We start from the raw sequence: 13,460 nt of genomic DNA, 5'->3' as shown, positions 1-13,460 counted from the left end.
GATCCTGTAATTTTCAACCGCTGGTGAAAAGGTGGTAATCCTAGTGGGGACAGAGTCTGGGAAAGAGGAACTCCGACAAGGAAGTTCTGAGAAGTCAGGCGGGTTAAGGAGAAAGCTACGAAAAGCCCGAGGCAGATGTCACAGGAGGACTGGTGTTGCGGAGACGACACGGGCCTCTGTGACGCTCCTGACCGAGACTAGACAGAGTGGGAGGCGCGCGTTCGCGTTCCGACTGTCCAGCCGCGGGCCCTACCTTCTCGTGCACAGCGGGGAAATCGCGCGCTCGTGCGCCCAGCGGCCTCTGTGCGCCTGCGCTGCGGTTGCCGGGCGCCAACAGACGAAAAGACAACCTAGCGGAGGGGTGGCGGCCGCGGAGATTCCGGAAGCCCATCCTTCACCCGGAAATGGTTGTCGAGAAACATGGCGTTGCTGGTGCGAGTCCTTGTGAGTGAAGGAGTAATTATGTGCGGTCGCCCGCCGGACTCCCGGGTTGGAGTTGGAGAGGGCGGGACGGGAACAACTGGACGGAAGTGCAGGAGAGGAGTCTGTGCGGTAGCGGGGCTACTCGGCCGCCTTTCTGCGGGGAAACTGAGGCAGCTTCCCACTCCCCCGACCCTCGATTTTTCCGTGCCTTCCCCATCTTTGGAGAAGGGAGGAGAGTGACTTCAGACCTAAATTTGACGAAACTTGCTTTTCCTCGGTCACCACCTGTAACTCCTTCCCTTCAGGGAGACAGAGAGATCCACGTTCTAATTCCTGTTCTGTCACTAATGCACAGGGTGACCTTGGCCAAGTCACTTTAGGGCTTCAGAGTCCCTCGGCGCAAGACTTCCCTTGTGGCTCAGACGGTAAAGCGTCTTGTTAGTCTTGCTTACAATGCTGGAGACCTGGGTTCGATTCCTGGGTCAGTAAGATCCTCTGGCGAAGGAAATGGCAACCCACTCCAGTACTCTTGCCTGGAAAATCCCATGGACAGAAGAGCACGGTGGGCTATAGTCCACGGGGTCACAAAGAGTAGGATGTTGAAGGAAGAAATGAAATAAGTTAGGAAGAACTATTATACGCTTGACTAAATAACACCCATATGGGAAGCTGCTGCACCTCTTGTGGTTCAGTCCTGTCTTTCTAGTGGATTCTTACTTCTAGGAATTAAATAGAACAAAAATTAGGAGGATACAGAGCTTGGTTCCTAGTTATGGAAGGATGGGAGAGTTTATACTTTCAGCAAGTCTTTAAAAAACAGGGTCAAGGGCATTATTTTTTTTTGTAGCAGATCTCTAGTCTTTCCCATTCTGTTGTTTTCCTCTATTTTTTTGCATTCCTGTCTCTGGCTTTCCCTTGAGTTATGATATTAAGGACACTTGTTTCTAATCTTTTTGTATGTGGCTTGTATGGGCCGCATTTTACGTCTTGTGTTTCTTGTCAGCCTAGCAAAGTACAGTGCCCCCTGTTGTTCTGTAGTAAATGTTTGAAGAGTAGCTCCTTCAAACAGAAAGTCACTCACTGAAGTAATTGTCAATGCTAGGGCAGAAATTGATTTGGATCTGAGGACTGCTGAAGAAATGGCAACTAGGATGTCAGAAGTGTTTTTAAGATGGATATTTGGGGCCGGGGGGAAGATGAGAATTTTGTTGGGCTGTAGATGTGAAATGAATACCTTGACTCCTCTTGGAAGTTGGTGGCTGCCCCAGCTGAGCCTGCCGCTGAGCTTGTGGACAGTTGCAGGTTCATTCCTTCTTAGTTGGTAGCATCCATTGAAACCACCTCTCTAATTGCTTCTATTAGTTGAATCTCCCCTCGCCCCATTTATCTCTTTCTAGTCATCTTTTTAAGTAAAAAACCAAGACTGGATAAGGAATGTCTCTTTCACTTTATACTGTATACTGTAATTCTTTGAAGTCTTATCATGTGTTAAAGTGCAGTATGTGACAAAGCAACTTGGGACTAGAGAGTGACAGTAAACATGAAAGTAGCAGATATTTATTGATCCCTTATGCTGAAGAGGCATTTAGGTTAGGCGTGGTGAGAAATTCACAAATAAAAGGAAAATGCACCTGTCTAGGAGTCAGAATGGAGAAGGCGATGGCACCCCACTTCAGTACTCTTACCTGGAAAATCCCATGGACGGAGGAGCCTGGTAGGCTGTGGTCCATGGGGTCGCAAAGAGTCAGACACAACTGAGTGACTTCACTTTCACTTTTCACTTTCATGCATTGGAGAAGGAAATGGCAACCCACTCCAGTGTTCTTGCCTGGAGAATCCCAGGGACGGGGGAGCCTGGTGGGCTGCCATCTATGGGGTCACACAGAGTCAGACACGACTGAAGTGACATAGCAGCAGCAGGAGTTAGAAGGGCCTTGTTTGAAAGGTTGGCCCCATTACCAACTATGGGTATGGCCCTGAGCAAGTCAACTAATTTCTCTGAGCATCAGGTTTTCTGAAGGATAAATTTGATAGGGTTGATCAGAAAATCAGTTGATACAAGTGATATTTTAAATGCTTTTCTTCCCTTTTATTCAGCAACTATTTTGAATGTTTACTACATCCTGGGAACTCTCCAGTGGGCCAAAAATCGAAAACATAGACCTTATTCTCATGCTTATAATCTACTAGGGACAAAAAAGAAAACTACTAATACAGTTCTTGAAATGCTGTGATAGAAGTCTGAACTAGGTGCTCTGGTAGCAGAGTAGAAAGGCAGCTAACCCACACTGAAGATGAGCATTTAGATACTTAATGAGAGAGCATTAGATGGGGAATAGAGGAAAGGGCATAGAGCAGAAGCATTAGCTTGTGTTACTTTGCTAGACAGTCAAGGAGCTGTAAGTAAATCTCTTTGGCTGGACTTAGGGGCCCTTGTAGGGAAATGACAGGAGAGGAGGCATTACCTTGCATGTCAGTGTTAGGAGTTGGAGATTTATCTTAAGGCAGAGGGCAGCCATTGAAATATTTTAAACAAAGGGAGGATTTATTTTTAAAGGTTTTTTTTTAAATGTATTTACTCTTTTTTCTTATTTAAAATTTTGAAACTGAATAATTGACATACAGTAAACCACATTTATTTAATTGTATAATTTGATAAGTTTTGATACAGGTATACACCTGAAAAGTCATAATCATAATAAAATTAATGAACATATCTGTCACTCCCCCAAATTTCTTTGTGCCTTTTTTCAGTCCTTTTCTTGTGTTTGTCTGCCTGTTTCCAACCACCCTTGATCAGGGGGAACACTTTGTTTCTCCTCTCATTTTTAAATTGAAATTAAAATTTTATTTTGAAAGTACAAAAAAGTAAGAAAAAATTCTACATAGTAAGCACTTATATGTTTACTACTAGATTTTTGTTTTAATAGATCCTTGTAACAGGGATGAATGTAACAGATGGATCAGTCAGAGAGAGCTGAGATTAGATTAGAGTCCCGATGGTCAGTGAGAAACTACTTAAGTAATCCTGGAAGAAGTGATAAAGGCCTGTACTAAGGGGGCAGGGACAATGTGGTTAAAGAAGAAGGGGTGGTTTCAAGAGATACTGAGGAGAGAGAGTCTGCAGGGCTTGGTGAGAGTTAGATGTAAAGGATAAAGAAGAGGGAAGAGTCTTAACAGTGAGTTCCAGGCCAGCCTAGGATGAGTGAGTTCATAGCAGTGTTCTTCACTGAGAAAATCTAGCTGGAGATTTTTTTTTCTTTTTTGCAGCTGGAGATCTGGGGTTCAGGAGAGAGAACTGAAATATAGGTTGTAGTTGAAACAAGAAGTTGTGATTTCTCGAGCAATAATATTGATAGCTAATATTTATAGGGTGTTTACTATGCGGTAATCACTCTTAAATACTTTATATATGTGAACTTAACTAAATCTGTATGACAGCCCTTTGAAAAGGTAGGCACTATTATCTCCTCATTTTGCAGATAAAAAAAATCGAACCACTGAAAGGTAGTTTTCCTGGAACATTCTCATTAGTCTCACCTTACTTTTTCCTCTTTCTGTCTTTTTGACCAGTTTTTACCCTTCTTCACCAGTGGGTTTGGGAAGGAGGAGTAAACTGAAACATTACTGTTGCTGAGTAGCTCTAGCAGAGGAACTGAACATTTAGTAGTACACTGGGACTTTCTTATGGTTTTATGAGCTGTTCTGGACATTGGTAATAATTTTTAGTTTTCTTTGACAATAGTAGAAATTGCTGAAACTACACTATTTTATATCAGCAAAGCACAAGGGTTTAAATTTCTCCACATCTTTGCTGACATTGTTATTTTCTGTTTTTTTTTTTTTTTTAATTTTTTTTATTATTTCAGTTCAGTCGCTCAGTCATGTCCAACTCTTTGCAACCCCATGGACTGTGGCATGCCAGGCTTCCCTGTCCATCATAACTCCCTGAGCTTGCTCAGACTCATGTCCATCAAGTTGGTGATGCCGTCCAATCATCTTATCCTCTGTCATCCCCTTCTCCTTCTGCCTTCAATCTTTTCCAGCATCAGGGTCTTTTCCAATGAGTCAGTTCTTTGAATCAGGTGGCTAAAGTATTGGAGCTTCGGCATCAGTCCTTACAATGAATATTCAGGATCGATTCCTTTAGGATTAACTGGTTTGATCTTGCAGTCCAAGGGACTCTCAAGAGTCTTCAACTACAGTTCAAAAGCATCAATTCTTTGACGCTCAGCCTTCTTTGTGGTCCAACTCTCACATCCATACATGACTATTGGGAAAACTATAACTTTGACTATATGGACCTTTGTTGGCAATGTAATGTCTCTGCTTTTTAATATGCTGTCTAGGTTTGTCATAATTTTTCTTCCAAGGAGCAAGCGTCTTTTAATTTCATGGCTGCAGTCACCATCTGCCGTGATTTTGGAGCCTGAGAAAATAAAGTCACTGTTTCTATTGTTTCTCCATCTATTGCCATGGAGTGATGGGACTGGATGTCATGATTTTAGTTTTTGAACCTTGAGTTTTAAGCCAACTTTTTCACTCTCCTTTTTTTTTTTTTAAATCATAGTGGCCATCATAGTGGATATGAGAGGAAACTTCCTTACAGTTTTGGTTATTTTCTAGTGATTACTGCTGTTAAGCATATTTCTTGTATGCTTATTGGCCTTTATGTATATCGTTGGAGAAACGTCTGTTCAAGTTCTGTGCCCATTTAAAAAAATAATTAGTTATTTTTGGCTGTTCAGGGTCTTCACTGCTGCATGTGGACTTAGTCTAGCTGTGGCTGGGGGGGCTACTGTGTTGCAGAGCATGGGCTGCTTATTGCAGTGGTTTCTCTTGTGGAGCGTGGGTATAGGTGCACAGGCTTCAGTAGTTGCGGCACATGGGCTCAGCAGTTGTGGTTCCCAGGTTCTAGAGCACAGGCTTAATATTTGTGGTGCATGGACTTAGTTGCTCCAAGGCATGTGGGGTCTTCTGGATCAGAGATCAAACCTGTGTTCCTGCATTGGCTGGCGGATTCTTTTTTTTCTTAATGTTTTAAAATTTTATTTATTTTTGGCTGGGTCTTCACCGCTGTGCACGGTCTTTCTCTAGTTGTGGCAAGCGGGGACTACTCTAGTTGCGGTGCGTGGGCTTCTCATTGTGGTGGCTTCTTGTTGCTGAGTATGGGCTCTAGGGTGCAGGGGCTTCGGTAGTTGCCAGGGTCTAGAGCACAGGCTCTGCGGAGAAGTCAGTGGCAACCCACTCCAGTACTCTTGCCTGGAAAATCTCATGGGCGGAGGAGCCTGGTGGGCTGCCGTCTATGGGGTTGCACAGTCTCAGACATGACTGAAGTGACTTAGCAGCAGCAGCAGCAGCAGAGCATAGACTCGGTGGTTGTGGCTCATGGGCTTAGTTACTCCTTGGCATGTGGGATCTTCCCAGATTAGGGATCAAACCTGTGTCTCCTGCATTGGCAGGTGGATTCTTTACCACTGAGCCACTAGGGGAGCCCTGTGCCTGCTTTTTTAAATCAGGTTATTTTTTTGTTTTTGAATTGTCTGAATTCTCTATGTTTTTAGTCAGTCCATTATCAGGTATATGATTTGCAAATATTTTCTCCCAGTCCATGGGTTGCCTTTTCAGTTTACTGATAGTATTCTTTGATGCACAGAAGCTTTTAATTTTAATGCAGTCCAACTTAACTATTTTTTATTGCCTCTGCTTTTGGTAATATATCTATGAAATCATTGCCCAATCTAAGGTCATGAAATGTTTCCCTTATGTTTTACTGTAAGAGTTTCATAGTTTTAGACCTTATGTTTAGGTCTTAGATCCATTTTGAGTTAATTTTTATATAAGGTTTTACTATATTTTTTGTTATTTTCTTAGTGTTTGCTCTGGGAATTACAATTAATATCTTAATTTCTAACAATTTAAATTAAATACCAGTGTGATTTCAATAATATATAAAAATTACGATTTGATATTGCTTCATTACTTCCCTCTGCCTTTGTGCCAGTATTGTCATTCAAATTACCTCTTTATACATTGTGTGCGCTTCAGTACAGATTTATAATTATTGTTTTATGCAGTGTCTTTTGAATTGAAAATGAAAGTAAGAAAATTATGGGCAAAATATTTATACTATTTTTAAATTTATCCAAATATTTACCTTTATTAGTGCAATTTATTTCTTCATGTGGGTTTGAGTTTCTATACTGTCAAAGGTATCATTTCAGCCTGAAGTTCTCTCTTTAGTATTTGTTGTAGGCCAGGTCTGTTGTTGGCAGATTCTCTCAGTTTTTGTTTATATAGAAATTCTTAATTTTTCCTTCACAGTTGAATGATAGTTTTGTTGGGTATAGAATTCTTGTTTGGCATTCTCCCCTCTGCTACTTCCAACATTTTGAGTATTTCATCCCACTGCCTTTTGGCCCCCATGTTTTTTGAGAAATATAGCTATTAATATTATTGAGGATCTCATACACAATTAGTGCCTTCTCTTAACTGCTTCCAAGATTTATAGCTTTCCACAACTTGATTGTGATATTTTAATTTGTGACTCTCTCTGCATTTGTCCTATTTGGAGTTAGTTGAGCTTCTTGAATTTATAGATTGTTTTCCATTAAATTTTGCATATTTTCTGCCAGTATTCACATTTTTTTTTTTCCTGTTCTTTAAATTTCTCTCCTCTCCAGCTGACACTACCATTATACTTAATGTTGGTATGTTTGATGGTATAGGTACATTTGATGGTCGCTCTCTGAGGCGCTGTTAAATTTTCTTAATTTTTTTTCTTTCTGTTTCTTGGGTGGATAATCTCAATATATTTTTAAGGTCACTGATTCTTTCTTTTGCTCCAGTCTGCTGTTAAACTTCTCTAGTGACATGTTCATTTTTTAAATTTTTTTTTCAACTCAGGAATTTTTATTTGGCTTTTTGTAAAAATTTCTCTTTATTGATATTCTTTATTTGGTGAGATACTGTTCTCATACTTCATTTTAGTTCTTTAGACATGATTTCCTTTAGATGTTAAATTTCTTAAATGGCTGATTCAAAGTCTTTGTTTAGTTTGTCTAATGTCTAGGGTTCTTCAGGGGCTGTTTCTGTTGATTTTTTTTTCCCCTTGTATGAATCATACTTTTTGTTTTATTGTATTTCATAACTTTTTGTTGAAAACTGAACATTTTAAATAATATTATGCAGCAGCTCTGGAGATCAGGACTTTCCCCAGAGTTTGCTGTTACTTTTCTGTTTAGTGACTTCTCTGAATTAATTCTGTCAAGTCTGTATTCTTTGTTGTATGCTCTCTGTTCATTTAGCTTAGTGGTCAAGTAATGATTGGATGGAGATTTCCTTAAATGCCTGGAACCAGTAAGTCTCTCAGTATTTGTTGAGGGGCTCTGTGTGCATTTTGGAGCATGCTTTCAATATTCTGCTGGTCATTTGACTGTTCTGCCTTAACCCTCACTTCCTGCTTGTGCGGTACCTCAGGGTCAACCGGAGATGAGAGCTTTAGGGCAGTCTCAGGTCTTTACTTTTCTGGGTGTGTACACAGACCTGAGCATCCACATGGCCTTCAGATTCCCAGGAATGTGTCAGAGCTTTTCAAGGCCCCTATGAATATCTCATTCCCTTGATTCTCCTTTAAACTTTTGGTTAGCCTATTATTTTCCCAAGTATTATCTACTGCCTCAGGCAGTCACAAAGTTAAACAGTTGCCTCTGTTTTGATGGTTGGATGGCATCATCGACTCAATGAACAGGAGTTTGAGCAAACTCCAGGAGATAGTGAAGGACAGGAAAGCCTGGCATGCTGCAGTTCATGAGGTCGCAGAGTTGGACATGACTGAGTGACTGAACAGCAACAACAAACAAATAGCTCCTGGGGAGCTCCTGGGGAAAATGGTTTTCATACTGGGAGAGTTGCTCTTGGACGGATGAAATCTTCCAAGGAACTGCTAGACAGATCAAATAATTCCAGACATTTGCGAATAAGGTTTGAGGAGCTTCAAGCCCATTCAGGATTCAACTTTTCTCCAGAGAAGACTGGCTCCTTTTAATAAATATTGCTGTTTGGAAGCCAAGTTTGGATGTTATATGTAGTCATTGCAACTGGGGTTTCATTGCTTCCAGGCTTTATCAGTACAGGGGTAGGAAATACATGTATGTGTGTACATATACATGTGCTTCCCTGAAGGCTCAGTGGTAGAGAACCCGCTGACCAATGCAGGAGACACGCTGTGATCCCTGGGTTGGGAAGATCCCTTGGAGAAGCAAATGGCAACCCACTCCAGTATTCTTGCCCGGGAAATCCCATGGACAGAGCAGCCTGGTGGGATGTGGTCCATGGGATCACAAAAGAGTCAGACTTGGCTTAGCAGCTAAATAACAACAATATACATATACATAAATACACATATATATTGATTTCTTTATTTATCTCTCTATATTAAAAACTCATAGCAGTTACTCTAAATCCAGCCCAGTAGCACAGGGTTTATCCTGTCCTTTTGCCTTTTCATAGGTTAACTCCTTTCTCCAATAGAAACCCAACCCCTCATCCTTAACATATTTACTGATTTGCTCAAATGCTGCATTTGTGAATTTACATACTTGGTAAAATTTATTTGTAACCCAAATCAATACTTGTGCTTCTGCAGTTATTTGTGGACATGTGCAGAGGGGTGAAAAATTTGGTTGTAACTTTTGTATTACTAGCTGAGGTGATACTTTGACTTTCTGTTTCAGCTCTTATACTGTAAACAGATATCCTTCTCATAGTCTATTTAGTGACTTTTTTTTTTTTTTTGCATTTTTGTGCTTTTGTTCCTGATTTGCCTGTGTAAAATCTGTCCCACATGTAGTGCTAAAGTGCTGTCTAGTATTGCTAAGTGCAAGAAGGCTGTGATGTTTCTTATGGAGAAAATTCCTGTGTTAGAGAAGTTTTATTCAGGAGTGAGTTATAGTTCTGTTCGCTGTGAGTTCAATGTTAGTGAACCAACGTATTTGACATAATGAATTAACAAGTATTAAATAAGGTATCTTTAAACAGAAACACATAAAACAAGATCAAATATTGATTGACTGATGAAAACGTTGTGACCAGAGGCTTGCAGGAACCTAATTCTCTATTTCTCCTAGGAGCAGTGTTTCAGTGTTTGCTAACTCTGTGTTCACTTGGTAAAACGTAACTATGGGGAGTAGGAGAATCGACTATCTGTAAAGTCTTTTCACAGCTCATGAGTGAGCAAAGTAAAATACTGTGTGTCTTTAAAACCACATGAAGAAACAGTTTGTGGGTTGATTAAAGTGTAGTCAGAAAAAGAGCTAATGTGTCAGAATATTTTGAAATACAATGTAAAATCACCTGCACATTGCAAATACACAAGAAATGCAAACATAAAACCTATCTTCAAAATTTTGGTTTTGAAATGTTGATGACACAAAAGGATGATAAAACCAATTCCCACTTATAATGGTATTTATATTATCCTAAGTTAAAATAATAATTTTAAATCACTGGAACTGTTTTCTGAACTTAGGAGAATTGAAGTTTGCTAATTGTTGTAGACCTAATGTATTAGTACCTATAAGAGGATGATCAGTACTCCACAGATTTATATATTTATAAATGAAGTGTTGGGAGAGATGGGAAGGGAAAAGGATTCTACTAGGTCCTTTTCCCAGTAGAACCAGAATTTGGCATCTAGGTTGAAGCAAATGAGCTCATGGTTTGGGTAGAAGTGAAGAAGAGAGTCTCAGAGGAATTGACTGCACAGGGATTAGCTTGTGTGGAGAGGAGCAGTAATTCTCAAAGCAGGGAATATGAGTCAGGTTTTGGAACTGCTGAGTGGAGAATACAGGGCAGGATATGTAAATATATTGATGGGTCTAGAAGAGTCCAGTCGGTAAAGATCAGGTGTTTGACTACAGAGGTACTTGGAGGCACTGCAGGCTTCTGAGAAAGGGAATTCCAGGTTCAAAACAGTATTTTAAGAAGATGGTTCTTGCTGCTGTGATAATTTGCTGGGGAAAGAGGAGTTTCTTACATAATCCAGTAACAGTTATTAATAGCAGTAACGAAGCGTTTGTGTGTGTGTTTTAGTGTTACTTAAGTGCTTTTACAAGTGGTCCTTGGGATACTCCTGTGAGGTAGCTTTTATTATTACCACTTGAAAAGAAAAATTATTTATTTGGCTGTGTCGGATCTTAGCTGTGGCATGTGGGATCTTTCATTCTGCATGTAGGCAGGCTTCTCTAGTTGCAGCTTACAGGCTTGCATGGGCTCAGTATTTGTGGCGCATGGGCTTATTTGCCCCATGGTATTTGGATTCTTAGTTCCCCGACCAGGGATCAAACCCAAGTTCCCTGCATTGCAAGGCAGATTTTTAACTACTGGACCACCAGGGAAGTCCCTATTTTCACTTTTACATAGGGGAAACGGAGGTCCAGAGTGTTGAGTAACAGGTTCATGGTCACATAGCTATTTAATGGTAGGCTTGCAATTCAGACACCTCAGTTTCAATTAAGGATTTGGACAAATAACTACTGTTATAGGATTAGAGAAGGAAAGGACAGAGCTGATTGCTCCTTTCTTCTAATAAGTAGTAGTATTGGCATGAGACCAAATGGAATCAAGTATTAGAGAAAATTTTGTTGACGTTGGAAAACATATGATGAAATTCTTCAGAAACTCCGAAAGTTTGCATTGTTTCTACTTGTGATTTCCTCTTAGCCTTTCCGCCCCCTGTGTTTGGGCCTGAATCTGCTGAAGTTTCATCTTACCACACATTTACATTTTTAGGAAAGGAACTGTCTGACACTGAATGATCTGGTAAATGTGTCAGCTATTAGAAAACAAGAAGCCAATAATTGTATCTCATTTGAAAACAATTCCAGCAGGTGAAACCTCTGCTGAAATAAAATCCTGTTTTTAAGCTTTAATTTTCATTTGAAACATAAGTTGCTGTGAGTAGCCTATTAGAAACAGTTACATAGTTTTAGAAATGAGATACTTTGGAAAGCATCTCTAGGTTTAAAATTCTTAACACCTTTTTCCCGGTTACCCCTGGCCCTTCCTGCCTACTCATGAGGAAATGGAGATTCAGCTTCAAGGTAATATTTTATTGAGTTGGACATATTGCAAAGTATATTTTTCCCCTTAAAATCCTGAAAGGTAGGGATTTTCATTTATTTTATAGAAGAGGCAGTGAAGACTCATAGTTCACTGACAGTGGAGCTGTGAGTCAAATCAGTGCTTTCTAAGTACAGGACTCTTCCCATAGTATTATGCTGTATTTTAATTGGTTCAAGACTAGGTCACAGAGTGTTAGAGCTAGGACTTTGGAGATATTTCCTTTACCTTTTCATTCCATAAATGAGCTTGAATCCAGGAATTGGGCTGCTTGGATTCAAATCTTAATCCCATCATTTATTAACCATATGATCTTGGGAAGTTACTTATCCTATCCTTACTTCCATTTCTTTATCCATATACGTGGGATAGTAACAGTAGTAACGTGGATTTGATCCCTAGTCCAGGAAGATCCCTGGAGAAGGAAATGGCAACCCACTCCAATATTGTTGCCTGGAAAATCCCATGGTCAGATGAGCCTGACAGGCTACAGTTCATGGGGTTGCAAAAGAGTCAGACACAACTCAGAGACTAAACAGCAACAATAAATATTACTAATGATTGTTAAGAGGAAAATGAGCATCATAGAGGTTTCAGTCAGTTCAGTTCAGTTGCTCAGTCGTGTCCGACTCTTTGCAACCCCATGAATTGCAGCACACCAGGCCACCCTGTCCATCACCAACTCCCAGAGCTTACCCAAACTCATGTCCATTGAACCGATGATGCCATCCAGCCATCTCATCCTCTGTCGTCCCCTTCTCCTCCTGCCCCCAATCCCTCCCAGCATCAGGGTCTTTTCCAATGAGTTAACTCTTCACATGAGGTGGCCAAAGTATTGGAGTTTCAGCTTCAGCATCAGTCCTTCCAATGAACACCTAGGACTGATCTCCTTTAGAATGGACTGGTTGGATCTCCTTGCAGTCCAAGGGACTTCCAAGAGTCCTCTCCAAAACCACAGTTCAGAAGCATCAATTCTTCGGCGCTCAGCTTTTTTCACAGTCCAACTCTCACATCCATGTATGGCCACTGGAAGAACCATAGCCTTGACTAGACAGACCTTTGTTGGCAAAGTAATGTCTCTGCTTTTGAATATGCTGTCTAGGTTGGTCATAACTTTCCTTCCAAGGAGTAAGTGTCTTTTAATTTCATGGCTGCAATCACCATCTGCAGTGATTTTGGAGCTCCCCAAAATAAAGTCTGACACTGTTTCCACTGTTTCCCCATCTATTTGCCATGAAGTGATGGGACCAGATGCCATGATCTTAGTTTTTTGAATGTTGAGCTTTAAGCCAACTTTTTCACTCTCCTCTTTCACTTTTATCGAGAGGCTTTTTAGTTCCTTTTAACTTTCTGCCATAAGGGTGGTGTCATCTGTATATCTGAGGTTATTGATATTTCTCCTGGTAATCTTGATTCCAGCTTGTGCTTCTTCCAGTCCAGTGTTTCTCATGATGTACTTTGCATATAAGTTAAATAAGCAGGGTGACAATATACAGCCTTGATGTATTCCTTTTCCTATTTGGAACCAGTCTGTTGTTCTATGTCCAGTTCTAACTGTTGCTTCCTGACCTGCTACTTCTAAAGATTATATTAAAGTAGCTGAGTTTAAACTAGAATCTGGATCTTTGACTCCTAGTATTGTAGTTGATGGGGCTTCACAGGTGGCACAGAGGTAAAGAATCTGCCTGCCAATGCAGGGGACGTGGGTTTGATCCCTGGGTTGAGAAGATCCCCTGGAGTAGGAAATGGCAACTCATTCCAGTTTTCTTGCCTGGAAAATTCCATAGACAGAGGAGCCTGGCTGGCTACAGTCCATGGGATCGCAAAGAGCTGAATGACTGAACAACTGAGCTCACACACACATGCACACACATTGTAATTGATGCTTGGCAAAGTGTTTTCAGTTTGTGTATCCA

At 40.6% G+C, this 13,460-nt stretch overlaps 1 protein-coding gene across 1 annotated transcript in view; it reads left to right on the top strand.

Annotated features, from left to right (window-relative positions):
• The first annotated feature begins 303 nt into the window (after positions 1 to 303).
• LOC129625884 (ubiquinol-cytochrome-c reductase complex assembly factor 1) overlaps positions 304 to 13,460 on the top strand; it is a 95,970-nt gene continuing 82,813 nt past the window's right edge. The window contains exon 1 of the mRNA XM_055544861.1: positions 304 to 444. Within this exon, the coding sequence (XP_055400836.1) occupies positions 421 to 444 (24 nt within the window). The 5' untranslated portion in view covers positions 304 to 420. The remainder of the gene's footprint in view (positions 445 to 13,460) is intronic.

The sequence above is a fragment of the Bubalus kerabau genome, chromosome 13 (assembly GCF_029407905.1).
Source record: "Bubalus kerabau isolate K-KA32 ecotype Philippines breed swamp buffalo chromosome 13, PCC_UOA_SB_1v2, whole genome shotgun sequence".
Lineage (NCBI taxonomy): Eukaryota > Metazoa > Chordata > Mammalia > Artiodactyla > Bovidae > Bubalus > Bubalus kerabau.
This window is presented reverse-complemented; position numbering and strand designations above follow the sequence as displayed.